At 42.8% G+C, this 17,055-nt stretch overlaps 2 protein-coding genes across 4 annotated transcripts; one reads left to right on the top strand and one right to left on the bottom strand.

Moving 5' to 3' along the window:
- Positions 1-3,577: 3,577 nt before the first annotated feature.
- Positions 3,578-12,534, bottom strand: zcchc9 (zinc finger, CCHC domain containing 9). 3 transcript variants are annotated; one of them, XM_071465939.1, is made up of 7 exons: positions 12,400-12,534; positions 11,700-11,832; positions 10,706-11,149; positions 10,306-10,456; positions 10,120-10,212; positions 9,964-10,032; positions 3,578-3,669 (listed from the first exon to the last, which is right to left on the bottom strand). In XM_071465939.1, the coding sequence occupies exons 3-7, from the start codon at positions 11,138-11,140 to the stop codon at positions 3,593-3,595; spliced, it is 825 nt and encodes a 274-aa protein (XP_071322040.1). In that variant the 5' UTR covers positions 11,141-11,149; positions 11,700-11,832; positions 12,400-12,534; the 3' UTR covers positions 3,578-3,592. The 3 variants fall into 3 exon arrangements, with proteins under 3 accessions (XP_071322040.1, XP_071322038.1, XP_071322039.1); XM_071465937.1 differs by lacking the exon at positions 3,578-3,669 and adding an exon at positions 8,547-8,859; XM_071465938.1 differs by lacking the exon at positions 3,578-3,669 and adding an exon at positions 8,547-8,859 and having other exon boundaries at positions 11,736-11,832.
- LOC139611340 (hatching enzyme 1.2) lies at positions 12,512-16,308 on the top strand. The gene is made up of 10 exons (XM_071465936.1): positions 12,512-12,636; positions 12,723-12,755; positions 12,850-12,906; positions 13,366-13,415; positions 13,811-13,880; positions 13,958-14,072; positions 14,769-14,941; positions 15,037-15,118; positions 15,196-15,317; positions 16,036-16,308. Exons 1-10 carry the CDS (start codon positions 12,585-12,587, stop codon positions 16,254-16,256), a joined length of 975 nt encoding a protein of 324 aa, XP_071322037.1. The 5' UTR covers positions 12,512-12,584; the 3' UTR covers positions 16,257-16,308.
- Positions 16,309-17,055: the final 747 nt, after the last annotated feature.

The raw sequence follows: 17,055 nt of genomic DNA, 5'->3' as shown, positions 1-17,055 counted from the left end.
GGTGGACACCACTGGACCAACTGGTTTCTTCCAGCAGCAGCTCAAAAAAATAAAAGACTTTGTCATGAACTTGTGCTTCCTTGTTGTTTGCTCATTCTTTTTGACCCCCACACTAATTATTTCCTGTTTATCTATTTTATTTCTCATCAAGTAGTTTTTAATATCTTTCTGTCTCACAGGATGTCCATCAGAGACTGTGTCCCACTTTGCTGTTCGTAAAGCTCTGCTGCTGATATAAGGCTCAGATAACTAAATCATTTTTAACAGAGTATACGACAGGATGAGAAGCAACGCCAGCTCAATAATCCACTGTTTTATTTTTTATTTTTATAATCCAAGCTGCATCAATACATTAATTGCATAATTCAGTAATACAGCATTTTTGCATTAGAGCTACTGTGAATAGACTTTGAAATTCTCAGTTTCCTCTCCACAGGTCCGACCTGATAGACTGAGATAAATGATACTGCACCACTTTTCACATGCATCATCTCATTTTTCTCTCAATAAAACTTTCTACAATCAAAATAATTATTAATATACAGCAATCACATTACATCTATCATTGCATAATCTGCCTCTAAACTGCTGGTTTGTTTACAATCCGTCTGATTATCTGGCTGACATCAGATTTTGTTGTAGCGATATCACGTCAGATCACAGTATGTGCTTTGGTGAGTACAGTGTCATTTTATTAGTGAGAGAGAAGCTGGAGATGACAGAAACTGGGTGGAAATTAATGCAGTTTAAAGTTTTTAATCGGCTGTATTAGAACCAAGTAAAATTATGGACTGGGCCTTGCTCATGTTGCAATCCCACCCTGGGTGATGTAGTTACCATGTGGTTTTGCAGCTGCCCACAATCAGGCAAAACATGTGTGAGAGTTTGGGCACTGAAGTCTTGTCCACCTTCCAAACACCATACTGAACTATTCAGATCCAGATCTTCTCTGCCTGTTCTCATGGACTCCCACCACACCAAGCATAGACCACAAGTGCCAAACTAAATAAATGACCCAGACCCTGGAGGGAGCGCTGGTTTGTTGACCTCTTCTATCTCCAGTCCCTCGGAGGTCTGATCTGGATCAACCAGCCCTGAACTCTGTGAACAAACTCTTTATTCCCAGCAGCTGCTGTGGAGCTGACTGTGTGTACAGTCAGAAACAAATGAATATACAGGGCTTGTAATTGTGCTCAAGCATCACTTATCACCGGTTATCAGGAAACCTTCACAAAGGAAAAACTGATCAGATCTTGAGCAACTCAGCTTCACTCAGCCAATATAAAGAACATTTGCTGCTGCTGAGTGTTTGACCACAAATCCAGATACATAACTGGACTGAAGGGAGCATTGTTTTACAGAAATGTTGCATATTACAGTTAGATCTACATGTAGAGTCAAATTAAAACTCTAAAACTCATCTCACACAGCTGCAGTGGAGGGAACATGTTGGACAGTGATAACATCAACATCACAAACTAATAACAACAATAACAAAAACACGTGTTTACACAGACGTCTGGAGGCCGGTTGAACTGACGGAGGCTGCATCAGGACGCCTGCGGGCAGGATGGAGGAGCTGAATCAGCATCTTTAATTAAACACAGATACAACAGGTTCAGTGTGGAACATGAATGAATGTGTTGAAAAGTCAGAAAATCACAACTGTGCAGGAACACAGTGAGAAGGCACCGACATGTTATCACCTGATAAAGCTGTTATAGTAAATGTGGTGCAAACAGCTGATTATTTGCACATCCAGCAGTTACAGATCAACATGGCAGTGACTTCCACATGCTACATACATACATGATACATTTATTGCTTAGAGCAGCTTTGAAACCTGCCTGACTGTCAGACTGCTCCTGTTTCCTGACCTGATTTGTTTTAGCAGTGTTGCTGTGTTCACAGATCTAAGAAATCAACCTGCTGAGTGCAATATTATTTATGGCTGATTACAAAGTCAGGGAGAACAAATTAATGCATTTACAAAATTTAGTAATTTGTGCTTTTGAATTTGTGCTCTGGAAGCTTGATTTAGAAAAAAACTGATCATACCCTGACCCTCCACTGTCTTTAATGCGGTGTTATTTTGATCTCAGACTCAGATATGTGGATGTACTTTTGACCACTTAAACTTACTTTATAGCAAAATGGACTGTTTCATAAATGTTGTTTTCTAAGTGACTAAATCTGTACGACTAAGATGCCCTGAATGAAATCGGGTTTTCACAAATTACCAACCAAAGTTGGAAATTTATTTAAATGTTGAATTATTTCCTGCTCCTTTTTCTTTGTGTTTCCTTTACTTCACTGAATTGCTCAATATTTACTATGAAGCAGACATGAAGTTACTCCACTGCGTGATGAGAAAGTGACTGACTCTGTTTTGTCCAGTGGACCCACCCAGAGTCTTTGGAACTTGCCGGGACCCATCAGATAAACAGAAACATGTTTCCCAGTGGCTCCTGGCATCACCCGAGGGCCCGACCATACAGCACAGCGCCAATAGACTCCTAACAGATCCACACGGGGGCCTTCAGTTTCTGATCCTCTCCTCTGTCATTAACCGTACTCTTCACTTTCATCTCGCCCTCCTCTGTACCACTCAGGGATCCTTCCTTCCGCCCGTCTTTAGCGTCGCCTGCACCTAATAGCCACAAGCAGACACATGTGCACGTATGTGTGCATGAGTCAGGCTCTTTAGGCCAGATCCTGCAGTAATGACTTCCAGCTCAATCTTCAGGTAACAAGCACTTCCTGGTAGTGGTGTCTGCCTGAGGACAGCTCCTGACCGACATACTGTAGCTCCCCGTGGTCTCTCTGAGGCTCAGTCACACTGAAGCCAGGTGCAGACGTGGAGGATGTCGTGTTTCTGCCTCCGTCTGTCTGCTAATGTGATGAAGACCTGAAAACTACACAGAACATCTCTGTAGTGTCCCTCAACAACAAGACAGACTCACTTCTCCAGCAAATGTTGATGATGGACGTTTGTTTCTGATCCATGTGCAGCTCTGAGTAAATTCTCCTCCTGAAAACTCAGTCACACTAATAATACTCCGTAAAAACAGAATAGGTACCTGCTCGTAAGTAAACCTACAGTAATTATTATTCTTTAGTTCCCAATATGTTTCCGCTCTCATTCCCTAACTTCACATCTTGTTCCTCGTACCTGCAGGTATGTCTCAGCACCATCTGTGGGTCATAATCCAAATTAGGATTAATGGATTCATAATACTTCAATGAACAAAGCTTTTATAATTTATGTGTCGACTTAAAGGAGCTGTGTGTAGCCCAAAATTTGTGACCGTGCCAACTGTACACAATGACTCTGAGTATACTGTATGCAATGTACTCAGTTGTAGTATGAATGGATCCATGTGCACATCTGCATGACAGGAGAAAAGTCTGTGAAGATGTGGCCCTTCGTAACCATTGGAGACCACTAAGGCCGAACCATTTAATTTACATTTACATTTGCATTTACATTTACATTTACATTTACATTTACATTTACATTTACATTTACATTTACATGTCTGGCAGAACCGACAAGAAAAGTCGGCTGGATTGTTTTGTACCGTTTTTTCTCTCACTGTGTTGGTTTCAAGTCTCTTTGTAGCTGTTTCAGATCTTTTTGGTTGTGGGTCTGTGATCCAGGCCTCGACCCTGCGGGGAACAGACACAGATGAGATTTTCACTACAGTGCCATGCAGCAGGTTTAGAAAGTTAAGGTCAACGCAATTAACCTATGATGCTGCTGTGAAGTTTTGCTACATGAGCAAAAAAGCTTGTTACTCTTCATCGTCCCCCTCTCACAGGGGGGGCAGTTAAAACAAGGTCCATAAATGTAGGTTCATTATGGCTGGCCTAGTTTTGGAGACAGTGGGACTAAAGAGGGGCAGAGGGGCCTCAATTGGGGTCTCGGAACATGGCGGGGATTATGGATATTTACTGTTAAAGGGTGAGTTATTGTCAGTGGGCCCAGAACCTCTAGCAACAGTCCTTCATCGAGGGCTTAGCATGGGATGAATCTGCATCCAGCTAAAGCAACAGCAGCATTATGTTGTGTCATGGAAACACGTCCTGTGCCTGTCTGGTCTGAGCTGAACCAAGACAGAAAATGAACTTTATTATATAAACCAGAAAATTAAAGGCAGAAACCTTTTTCTTTCCAACCAGTGGACCGTAAACTGGGAGAACATCTTTTATTGTGAAGGATAAATACCACCATTGAGAAACATTGGTTGCTTTAGAGCATTCTCAGATGTTTATTGTCAAGTAATCTCCCCGTCTAAGTGGACAGGTAGTCTGGACTACCTGGACCAGGTTCACACCCTGAGTCCCAGCTCTGGGTTAGGCAACAAAATCTCTTTGGTTATGTTTAGGGAAAGATGTGTTAAACCGGACCAGGACGATGGAGTCATTATAAGTTGACATTGTATAATGAGATCAGATAATATGGTGGAAAACATGATGGTGCTTGATATAAAATCAGAGGATCATCAAAGTCATTAATGTCTGCACAAAATTTTAGGACAATCCATCACATAGTTGTTAAGATTTTTCAGTCCAGACCAAAGTGACCGACTGCGTCCCTATAAAGGTTGTTCATGACTATGTTTAAAACTGTAGTCACTGTGATAGAGGACATTAACAATATGATGGTGGAAGATGATTGAATGCATCACCTCTGCAGATGAATGTATATACGTGCAGTAAAAGCTCAGAGGAGCAGAGCAGGACGGAGGCTGGATGTTGGGCAACGACAGAATGACAATAGTTGGAGGAAAGACCCCTCTCTGCTTCTGTTAAATTGGAACCAGGAGACATCAGTGAATGAGCCCTCTGTGCTTTTGTTATGAGGCGCGCACACACACACACACACACACACACACACACACACACACACACACACACACAGTCCTCTCCTATGGATGAGGCTTGTGGGTAAGTTGTGTAATCAGCCTGAGTGAGCTGTGAGCTGGCAGCGTGCAGCAGCTCTCTGGCTGCAGCTTCACTTCGCCTCCATGAGAACGCATCAGGCTCTGTGGAAACCACACACAGGGGGGGTCTTCTGAGGGTAACCTCCAGGAGGCAGGCCCCTCCCTCGCTCCCTCCCTTCCCCAGTTTTATTTACTTTATATTTCACTTTTAGCCAACCAGGGAGCCTTCTGAGAAAAACCTTTGTGTGAGCTCCTGGCAAACAGCAGTTCGCAGAAAGCAGTTTGATTATCAACATGTAAACTCCTGATTCAGAGTAATGAGGCACATTTGGTTTTGGAGACTAATCCCAGATGATGCCAGTGGAGTGGTTGCAAAATCAGCACCATTTAGACAATATTCTGTGATTCAGTGATCTGTAAATGCATGTGACCAGAGAAAAACCAGTACAATACAAACGAGGCAAATCTTTTATCAGACAAGAATTAGACTGATACTATACGGCTAATACTGTATCGTATGGGCAGGACCACATCACATGTTCCAGCCTCTTTATGCTGGTATGTAAAGCAGGTGGGTAAACCTGCTAAAAAAGGCAACGGACTCAGACAGAGAACACACACACAGGAGCCTCTGTGGGAAACCCTTCGATCAGTGAGTGTGTGTTTTTTAAACGTATTTTGGTGCACCAGCTCACTCTGTCATACGCGAGCGCAGTGTTGCCTCAGTGTCTCTGGTTTAACAGCACAACAAAAGCCCAGTGCTAGTGGGTCCTAGCTTCCTTTTTGTGTAAAAGGGGATTATGGGCTTTTTTTAATTTAATTTCCACTCTGTTTTTTTATTTGCCAATTGAAAATGGCACAAAAACATGACACAATGCTGCTGTCACTGCTTCATGCAAGATTGGATGCAAGTTTCCATCTACGTAAATGGACACCCAATAATATTCTGTTGAAATAACACAGCACCAGGGGGAACCATCATGAAAGCGAAAGACTAAACTAAATAAAACATTAATTTCTCCCTTTTGGCTTTTTTTTTTTTTGACTGAAATGTCTCAACAACTATTGGATTGGTTTGATTCAGACATTCATGTTCCCCTCAGGATGTCTCTTAACTCTGGTCCTGTGAGTGTAGTCACAGTCTCTTCAGTAGCCTGATTCACAATCTGGAAATCCACATCCCAGGTCTGATCAGCTCTGGCAGCATCAGTGTTTTCTCATGTAGTAAAGCACAAGTTTTGTCTGCCATGGAGCAAGCGCTGGTCACTTTTTCAAAGAACTGAGGATTTCCCAGAAACCTTTCGCATCATCGATGATGTAAGACCTTGTTTCTGGCTCTCCAGGGGAAAACACACACACACACACACAAGCACACACACACACGGATCTCTGCTCCTGGGCCAGGAAAACAAAAAACTTTGTCTGGAGCAAGCAGCTGAAAGAAGTCCAGAAAACTCTGTCTGTTGTTTATGAGGCTTTCTCTGAGAGTCTCTGTGTCACAGCCTCCCACTCATTAGCTGCTGACGCATTCTGTTTGAAGCTCAGGTTTTTGATGATGACAACCTTATTGATCAGTTGCACAAAGCTCCGTCCTGCCAGAGGTTCAACTGTTGTGCCCCCTGCTGTGAAAACTGCAAACAGACCACCATATTATCACATTATTCCCTGGTGTCTATGAGAAGGAAACGTCTCTTGCAGCTCTGAAAGGTCCTTTAAAGAGGAGAGGATGTGTTTGCTGTTTCCACTGTAATCAGGTCTTCATGCAGAACACAATGTGGAAACCATCAATTTGTACTGTGAGAGAAATGGTGGCTGCATAAAAAAAAAGAATTGTCCACAACTGTGAACATGGAGTGAAATTGAAGGTCGCTTTCACCTGAATGCTGCATACTGCACCGAGCCATCTCACCTGTGGGCGGAGTCTGTGCACTAACATGCACGTGCTGCCAGCCCTGCTACCAAAACCAAGACCAGAGAAACTCAGATCACATCACGCACAGAGGGGGTGTGGCTTCGCTCTCTGCTCAGGACGCCACGACTCCTCTACACCTTTACACAGAGAACAGCTGTTTTCTGCTGTTTTATTGTTTAAAATCTGGTTTACAGAAGCTTTAAACTTTTATTTTCATCTGCCGGATGTACACATTAGGTGGAGCACATTTCACCAACCGAGACAGTGACCCAGACTGAATCATGTAACTTGTCTCTTCCAGTAAAGAGCTGGAACCTTCCTCACATGAACACCTGAACGAAACAGAAATGTCAGATCTCCATCATGTTCTCCACATGGTTTCCATCTGAGCTGTGACTTTTAATGACCTCATCTTCTTCTGCAGCAACCGGACCTCAGCTCCACCAGCTGTTCCCCTCCATCAGTCCGCTCTGTTCACACAGCAGCAGAGGAGGAAACAAGACTTCATTTGCATTTTATTTGAATGATTTTCTGGAAGTTTGGTTGAAGTCAGTGACACATTGAGCAGCCTGACTGATGCCTCTTGTTCATGGGAAAAGGTGACACATGCAGCAACACGAGCAAGCTGCCAAACAGACTTCCCCAAACTTCTCTGCACAGCTTACAGATGCACATATGTCCTGTAACATTACTGCAAATTCTTGTTTTTTTCCTGCATTGTGGAGCTTTCATCTCTTGCTCCATGAACTATGTTTTTCACGGGAAAAGCTTTTCAGCATCCTTCAGCAACATTTCAGCATCAGTGTCAGAGCAGCAGGACGACCCCTCGCTACATCACTGTGCTGTTCAGCAGTTCAGTGCTGCCTCTGAGTGGCTGCATCTCACAGCTGCATCAAAACCAGAGTCACACAGACACACTGCTGATGATACACTCCTCCCACTCCCACACACAAGACTACAAATAAAGGAAACACACACCATCAGTGGCGTCTCAGAGCCAGTTTAAGTTTTAAGTTTAATACATTATTATTATTAAATATTTTAAATGAGCAAATTGGTTTTTACTTTTTAAGTGTTTTGATATTCATTCAAATTAATATTAAAATGCAAATTGGATGAGTTGAGTCTGATCAGAGTGGGAGTGGGACTGACTGATATTCTTATTTATAACTGCTGGTGACAGAAAACAGCAGAGTGTGAGGACAGTGACATGTCTGATACATCACAGTAATTCACTACTTTCTGCTGTGAGATGGGAATTAATAAAGTGTCTGTTCACGACAGATTAAACTCCATCTGCAGATGAAGATTATATGATATGATCAAAAGCTGCAGCACAGCTACTAAATGGACCTTGTAGTGAGATTGTTTTTTGAGCAGCTGTTTTTAATATCAATAACAAACTAGTAAAATGACAAAGACCTTTCCACAGGTTACAATATCCAAATTATTGATCCTTTTTTCCAGAGCTTTCAACTGCATCTCACAGTTTTCCTCAGAGGACAGAGACACTGCTCCAACCACTGAGAGAGTGGAAGATGCATTTAAAAGCTCTGGAAAAAGTTGACCTTGTGTTAAGATCATTTTAACATTTTAACCAGCGTGTGTTTGGTATTTTAACATAATAATCACCTTTTATAATGAATCAAAACCATTGTTTCACCAGCAGAATAAAACAAGGCTGTAAATACAGAGAAGCAGCACTTTATTAAAAAGTGATTATTGATTATACACAAAGGGCATCAGAATGTTTCTGAACCACTCCACTGCATGTGAAGGTTCTTAGTCCATGTTCTGGAGTCCAGGACCTGAGGCTGGTCAGAGATAAATCAGCAGCTGCAGAGTCACAGGTGTGTGTGTGTGTGTAGCTGTCGATCATCTCAGCCAATCAGAACATCACCACCTTCGTCTGTTTGGGTTTAGCTTTCTTCACTGGGACGTGCACTTCCTCGTGGTCGGCGCTCATGTTGTTGGACAACCAGCCCACAGTCAGAGAGTTGGCTGCAGAGACACAGTGGTGTGGGGGGGGTTTACAGCTGATATCAGGAGGAACTGTTCACCTGCAAAAAGCTGAAATCCCAACTGAAGCTAAACTGGTTCACTCAGTAAAAAATCTTTGCAGGTTTTATTAATTGTTTTGTGCAGACGAAAGCAGGCGGGGGTGTTTGAGCTGAGGTCGCTGACAGTTTAACATCACAGCAGGAAAACTTCATGTTTCTAACAACATGAACAAAGTCTGTTCAAGTGTCCCAGTAAACAGTCAGGTTGACCTCTTGACCTCTCTTTCAGGGGATGTAAAGACCTCGGCTGTGGTCGATGACTGACTGAAATGACCCGAAGTATCTCAGCAGCAGCCATGATGAGAGCTGCTCCAGTTCTCTGAATGATAAATATCTTATCTCCTTTAGCAAAGGTAACACTGGACCTTCTTTTACAAGAGGAAGGAGAAAATGCAGTCCCACAGTTCTTTGCTGCAGAATCATCAGAGCAGCTGTTTTATGTTTGTGACATGACCCAAAACTAATGGAAATCCATGTTTGATTGGCTGAGCTCTAAATCCATACACACACCTCTTCTGTTTCTAATCCAGTTAGGAGTCATCATGAAGAGCAAGCATCATCTTCATCATCATCATCAAAACCATCTATACATTAATGTCAGTTTCAAAACCTCTCACTGCACTAAAGTCTATAAAACCTACTTATCTCTATGTTTTACTGAATTATTGTTTTACTAGCTCAACTTTCTCTACTTGTGTTTTCCTCCCATCTTATATTATTTCAACATTTCGGTCCTGTTTGTTTCATGTTTGTGGTTAAAGGAGAATGTATTGTCCATGTGTTATAAATAAAAAAATCCTAGTGAGAGTGCAGTCAGATTCTCTCTGCAGTGAGGTCGTCTTATGGTCCTCATAAATTCTCCTTCACATCTTTCCTTGACCTCATGATGTTTCCATCGAGGTCGAGGAGAAGTGGTGAGGACAGAGATTATTTTAAGAAGGTCTAAGTGTTTGTTCCTGTTACTGCAGCGTGAACCAGTTTCCCTTCATCTGAAATGTTAAAGCTGACACACACACACAGCAGCAGACAGACAGTGGAGACTCACTTGCAGCCTGGTGCTCCGGACAGTCCTTCTGAAAATGTTCCACTGACCCACAAACACGACAGCAGCCTCCTGCACACACACACACACAATCCATCATTTAACCAAGTGTGAAATGAATTATGTTATAAAGAGTGAGGTGAGTATCTGTGTTTGTACCTTGTGCGTAGAGTCCTTTAGGATTATCTGGGCAGGACCGAGACAAGTGTCCAGTCTGACCGCAGATGAAGCACTTGGCGTATGGGTAATCACCTGAGACACACAGCATTTCACCATTATCAAAGCAGGAGCACATGTTAATCTATTCCAGATGTTTGTGGCCATCGGCCTCCTCAGCATCCTCACCCAGGGCGGGGTCCACTTTAGCTCTACACTTGTGGATTTCGTGTTCGGTGGAGCCGCAGCGGTAGCAGATGCCTCGGCCCATCTCCTCGTCTCTGTCTGCCTCCGGACAGTCTGCCAGACCGTGGCCGGGCTTTCTGCAGTTAAAACACAGCTGAGGAGAGAAGAACAGAAGCTGAGGGAACACCCGCACACTAATCTGTATTTTTATATCAGGGTCACGAGACGACTTCCATGTGAGAGAGGTTTCTCATAAAGATGAACCCACAAAGAATCAGCAGTATGGATAATAACTAATCAGTGAAAATCCTTCATGTCCAAACGCAGTGCAGGTAAACAGCAGACTCTCCAGCAGACATCACCAGTGTGGCACACATCTGGGATCTGGTTTGAAATCACTCACCATCTTGTTCTGCTTGTCTTTCTGTCTCTTTATCCGTCTGTCCTCTCTCCTCTTGTCTTTCTTCAGGGCGACCTCCACCTCCTCCCTGAGCTCCTGCTCCTCCTCCCTCCCTCCCTTATCCCCTCTGGGCAGCGGCTGTCCGGTCTGCTGGAGATACTCCAGGAACCCATTCACATCCTCACTGACGTAGTCCTTCTTCTTTCGGTTGGGTTTCTTCACAGCTGATCCACCGGGCTCAGTCCCTCTCAGGTGGTCCCTATGTTTTGTAGCAGAGAGGTCACAGGAGCTGCCTGGGTGACCTCCTCCTCCTCTTCCTCCTCCTCCTCTTCCTCCTCTTCCTCCTCTTCCTCCTCCTCCTGCTCTAAGTTGACTCCATGGAGTGGCCTCTGCTGGTTTGTGTTTGTGGACGTTATTGGCTCTCGCCCACCTCGTCATGACTGAACACTGTGGAAAAGAAAGGGTGAGTGTCAGGTGAACAGCTGACTGGAGGTGCATCTTCTATACAAACAACACACACACACACACACACACACACACACACACACACACACACACACACACACACTCTCTCTCTCTCTCTCTCTCTCTCTCTCTCTCTCTCTCATGCCGCTCTTACTATAAATGCATTAACATTGGAGTAAAGGCTGAATATGTTTGTACTTTTCCCGGGGGTGACAAACTTCTGCAAGCAACTGCATAAAACTTCAGTTTATCTTTTCCTAATAAAGCTACTGTCATGACTGTTGAACAGGAATGAAGCTCACAGCACATCGTTAGGACACATTATTATAACTAACGGTGACTTCGATGACGTTTTTCTGTTTTTCAAATGAAAAACTTGTTAGCATGTAAGCTAGCAGCTAGCTAATCCACACAACGTCACCTCGTAACGAGCGACTAGCGCGCTGAGCTAATAGAAAATATCTATAAATTATTTTCTTCTTACAGAATAAATCATTTAAAACAACATGAATGTGAGATCGGAGAACTTTACCCTGAGAGTCTTGAGCCCATGTGTTTGTATTTTTACCGGAAGTGCGCTCTTCTTCGTTGTGTTAATTCTCGGATCGAGAACCGGCGGTAAAGCTGCACAGCGCCGCCTACTGCAGCGTCCGTGTGACGACACCCTGATGACGAAAGCAGAACAAAAATGTAGTTTTTCATTTATAGAGCCTCAAAATGTAAAGTACTTGAGTAAATCTACTTAGTTACATTCTACCACATTATTCTATATAACAACGCATCATATTTTACAACCTGTTAATATGTTTTGTCTGAAAAATCTTTAAGTAACTGCAACTCTCCTGGGTGTATAAAAACGACATATTCAGAGTACAAGTACCTCCAAATTTGAGTTTTATTTATAAAACATGACGCATTATTTTCTATGATAATAATCGCTGGACTTTAGCATCTGTTTGCACTGATCTGCACTCGAGCTGCACAATTTTAACTTGATTTGCACTTCTTAATTTTTGTCATTCTAGTACACTTCTAAACTTAAAACAAGCTAAAATTTGTCTCGAATCAGTGTACTGCTGCTTTATCTATCTATCTATCTATCTAATAATGTATCATTTTATAAACTGATCATGTGTTTTGTATGAAGACGTTGAGTCTGTAAAGTAGTTGTTAGAACAGAGTTGAAGTATAAAGTTGCATAAAATTTGAATAACGAAGTAAAGCACATGTACCTCAGAACTGAACTCAAGAACAGACATTTGTGTAGAAAATGTACTTAATTTTAGAACTTGTGGGAAACGGCTGCAGCACAAACATCATGTTTCACCTTCAGCTCCACAGGGATAAATGAGGCAGCAGGTCACAGGTGATTTCACTTAACGTGACGAACGAGGGAGCAGAGCTGAGAGGATCCATCATGCTGCGTCTGCTTCTCGCTGCACTTTTATCTGTTGCAAACCTTAAAGATGGTAAGAAATCAGCATGAGCTGCTGACTGATGTATTACTCTCTGGAAAAGCAAACACATGATTTCTCTCTCATCTGTTGCTTTCCAGTCAACTGCAGTCCCATACGAGGAGCTGATACAGGTACAGGTTGTTGCCGTTGAAGCCCTGATCGATCACTGTGTTGACAATGATGAGCTTTCATGGTTCTTTAATGTAAGAATGTGTGTTGTTGCAGTGCTGCAGCTCATCGTGGCGCTGCATTACATGGAGTCTAACCCAGAGACTTTAGAGGGTGAGGCCAGAGTTTCAGTCTGATAACATGTATGAGGGAATGATTTTTTTATTTTTGTATCATCCACACAGCTTTGCTCAAAAATAGAAACACAACTAATGCATCTTTCACCATCAGGTCTTCAGACCATCACTAACAAAATTCACAGATCACTGCCCTGGACAAATCAACAGAAATCAGGGCTAAGTAGTTCACCATATTGCAATCAAAGTCAAAACTCATCAGAATGAAACAACCAGCCCAGTTTTTAATCAATGCTTTGATCATTAAGCCATTTTATGGAAAACTGACTCTATCAAATCAGAATTTGTACAGAACACTGGAAATGCAACTTCCTTTCCAACCTCACTGATCAACTGATCAAGCTCAACATCAGCTCATCGTATTTAAGTTCATCGTATTTAAGTAATTAAGTAGAAAACTGCTGAAGAAAAACATCGTTTCTTCTCTGTGTGACAGAACTGATGACCAAGGACAAGGCAGTGTTGGAGGGCGACATGATCGTGTCAGTGAGTGAAACTGTCTCATTGTGTAATTTATTGCTTAAAGCTGAGAGATGAATAAATGGTTAAATTCAAAGAGCAGAAATATTTTGACTTTTAGTTTCTGATATGGATCAAAAATCTTGAGATTTGTTTTCTCAGTTGTTCTGGAAAGCTTTTATTGTGGAGCAGCAGAAGGCAGGTTATATGCATTGGCTGTGGCAAACAAAACTTTTAATATCGTGTGAACATTAAAGACATGAAGTACACAGTGATACAAGACAGGGCTGCAGTGGGAATAAAGGTCATGAGACTTTTGACTCAGACTGACCCACCAGAACCCATCTGTGGTCCTGAACCCGGTCCTCCTCTGTGTTGTCTGCACTGTCACTAATGTATGATGAATATTATTTGACCTGCAGAGTGACAGGAATGCAGTGGAACGTACTTGGCCAACACTGGAGATACCGTATGTCATCAGCCCAGCGCTGGGTGAGGAGTCTGTGGGTTTTCAAATAAAACCAAATCACTGATCGGAGTCTGTGCTCACAGACATCTTTGTTTTCCAGCCAGTAAGAAAGAAAACATTGTCTCTGCTATGGCGATGTTGTCTGAACACACCTGCGTGTCCTTCCACAAGAGAAGCACTGAGACAGACTACCTGCTCTTCAAGACCAGCAAAGGGTTTGTAGAGTTTTCAAAAGCAGACTTTACTGGAACAGTCAGGCCAATAGGTCGCTGTTATGACCCACAGTTAGGTTTTGTTGTAAGGTGACTTCTAGTGGCTGTAGTAATTATTACAGGACCAAAGTGGGAAGTCAGATAATGTGGATCAAGAGTGACTGTCTACAGCTGTGTCCCAATTCAGGGACACGAAGGTGTGGCCGTGGTATCTGTTGTAGACCACGAAGGCTGAACTGAAATGAGATGCTCTCTCCTACGTGGGGTTTTGGTTTGTTTCTCCAGCTGTGCCCGTCCTTAACATTGCATTGCAGAGCACAGCTCCCGTTGTCGAGCAACCTTGACATGAAGGATCCACCTGTTGGAGACTTTGTTGTCCTGAAGTGGGACACAGTCGTCATCAGGAGGACGATGGATCGACAAAGCACAGGACTTTCACCCAGGAGACCTCTGTTTCCTGTGTGAAACTGTCACTGTCTCTCAACCTTTATTTTTACTTGATTGTGTTTCCCAACTTCTGAAACCGAACCTACACCTTTTAGATTGATCTGTTGGTTCTATGGTCAAATCGTAAAATGTCCATCACATCAGAGGTTATGTCTTCAGACGTCTTTCTCTGTCTGTGAATATTTGGTATTTGTTTGCTTTAAAATTAAAATCAAAGAAGTTTCTGATATCTATCTTCTTGCTGTTTTCCAGTTGTGCTTCATATGTGGGCTTCATCGGTGGCGAGCAGCCCGTGTTTGTCGGGCCCTCGTGCAGTGTGGGTAACATTGCCCACGAGATGCTTCACGCTCTGGGCTTCCACCACGAGCACACGAGAATAGACCGCGAGCAGCACATCACCATTCTTCCTCAAAATATTATGGCAGGTGATGTTTGTGTGTATGATGTGAATGAAGTGTTGTACTGTTTCTGTCGTCGTGTGATGATGTGAGTCTGAGTGAAAACAGTAGATGTGTTTCAGGGATGGAGAAAAACTTCAAAAAGCAACAAGGCAAAACCTTTGACCTTCCTTATGACATGACTTCCATCATGCACTATGGAAGGTAAAGTGTGCACATGAAGACTTTTTAATTTTTCTCTCTGTCTTTTTGTGACTTTTTGAAAACTGTATTCCTGTCAGTGGTTTTTTTTCCTCAAACGGTCTGCCCACCATCGTACCAAACAAGGAGGTGAAGCAGATGGGGCAAAGGGTTAAACTGACAAAGACGGATGTTGAGAGAGTTCGTCACCTCTACAACTGTGGTACGTTCCCTCTGGACTTCATATTTTTGGTTCCTGTTGCAGCTTTCTGTGTACAGTATGTAATATGTACTATTGTCTTAGTGTAGAGTTTTTGCAGACATAAATATACAGAACTGTTTTATATGAACAGGAGGTTATATACTAAAAATGCTAATGGATATAAATCCAAACATGACACTCTTAAATGTTCAAAGATTTCATGTCATGTTTTGTTTTTTTTGTTTTTTTGGGTGGGGGTGGGGGGGTGGTTACTGAGCTGTCCCATTCAACATGTTTATCCAGCTGCTTATTACTTTCCTTTGTGCTGTTGTTGGACAATTTTTGATGCATTGTTCACTCAGAAGACGGCCTACTGACTGTCTGGCTCAAAATCCGGGGGTTTCTGCTGCAGCCTCCAGGATACAGTGGTATCAACAGCCACTAGCAGCTCTGAGTCTGGACACAGCAGTACTTTGAGCCAAATGCTAATATGAGCATGTTGACATGGTCACAATGACGATGCCATGACGGTGTCATTCATCTCAATGCTTCCAATAGTTTTTCAGGTGTTTCAGCCTGGACCAAAGGACTGACACTTCCACCTGAGCTAAAAACAAACCATAAGATATCAGAGTCAGTTGTGTACTGCACTGATGGCTCGAGAAGAAAGGCCGACACAGAATTAATAAACATACACACACGATGCTTGATTCTCCTCTTTTCCCTCCTCTCTAAACAGATGCCACAAAAAAACAGACGGAGAAGGAAAGCAGTGATGCTGAGAAGCAGGACGATGCAAACATTCAAATGATGCAGAGTGTGTCGTCTCCCCTCAGCACAGGAACCCAGAACCAGAGTGATGCTGCCGCCAACACAAATACTGCAGCTCCCCCTGGTTCCCTGCAGGACCACCATGCTTCCACTGGAGGGCACAATAACACCAGCGGTCACCAGGCCTAGACTGAGCTGTGATGGACCCATTTGTTAATAAAACCAGACATACAGACCAGGATCTGCTGGATTTGTTGTCACTGAAGTGTGCACATTACATCAGGCACTTAAAACAAGCTGAAATGTTTTTTATGTAAACTGCTACAAAGGTTTAGTTAAAATGTTGGCAGAATATTTCAGCCTGTTTTCCACACAACTGAATCATTTTGATGAAAATGGGAGAGTTTAGACAAAAAATTTAAACTGTTGATTTGCATTGAAAACAAGTTGAAATGACATCTCCACATCAGGATTTGACTCAATTACAGGAAACATACTAATATTTCTGCAGTGCTTTTATAATATTATTATTATAATATATGTGTGATTATGATATAATCATGGCCTGATTCATGTGCACATACAACAACAGTTCGAAGGCTGATCATTGAACTCGGTTACAGTAGTTTGACCAAAAGTCTCTGCAGTGCAACTCACTGACATGAAAACACAGCACAAGGTGCAACCAGGACAACAAACAGTAACAGACTGGATCAGAATGTCTACACATGTTCTGCACACTGCAGGAGTGTGTGAGTGTTGTGTCTGCAAAAGATCCAGCAGAGAGGACGGTGGGAAAATACAATTAGGGGGTAAGAAAACACAAACACCCCACAAGCATCTCAGGTGGGCCCTGGGGGGCAAAGAGGTGCCAGATCCTGGACAGCAGGGACAGGCCAGAGCTTTATTTTCTTTTTCCCTTTTGTTTTAGTTTATTTTTTCCCTGATTTTAGGCGGTGAGATCCCTTTAAAGTTGCCACCTCTACAG

This window comes from Trachinotus anak, unplaced genomic scaffold (genome assembly GCF_046630095.1).
Source record: "Trachinotus anak isolate AG129_WGS33_773 ecotype Australia unplaced genomic scaffold, CSIRO_AGI_Tana_v1 ptg000028l, whole genome shotgun sequence".
NCBI classification, from domain to species: domain Eukaryota; kingdom Metazoa; phylum Chordata; class Actinopteri; order Carangiformes; family Carangidae; genus Trachinotus; species Trachinotus anak.
Note: the sequence above shows the minus strand (reverse complement) of the source record. Positions and strands in the feature narration are given on the sequence as shown.

Coding starts and splice junctions, on each gene's coding strand:
- zcchc9 (XM_071465937.1), bottom strand. CDS start 11,140: ATGACGAGGTGGGCGAGAGCCAATAACGTCCACAAACACAAACCAGCA. Junction 10,457..10,705: donor AAGACAAGCAGAACAAGATG/GTGAGTGATTTC, acceptor TTCTCTCCTCAG/CTGTGTTTTAACTGCAGAAA. Junction 8,860..9,963: donor TCCGGAGCACCAGGCTGCAA/GTGAGTCTCCAC, acceptor GTGTCTCTGCAG/CCAACTCTCTGACTGTGGGC.
- LOC139611340 (XM_071465936.1), top strand. CDS start 12,585: ATGCTGCGTCTGCTTCTCGCTGCACTTTTATCTGTTGCAAACCTTAAA. Junction 14,073..14,768: donor CTCTTCAAGACCAGCAAAGG/GTTTGTAGAGTT, acceptor GCTGTTTTCCAG/TTGTGCTTCATATGTGGGCT. Junction 14,942..15,036: donor TCCTCAAAATATTATGGCAG/GTGATGTTTGTG, acceptor GATGTGTTTCAG/GGATGGAGAAAAACTTCAAA.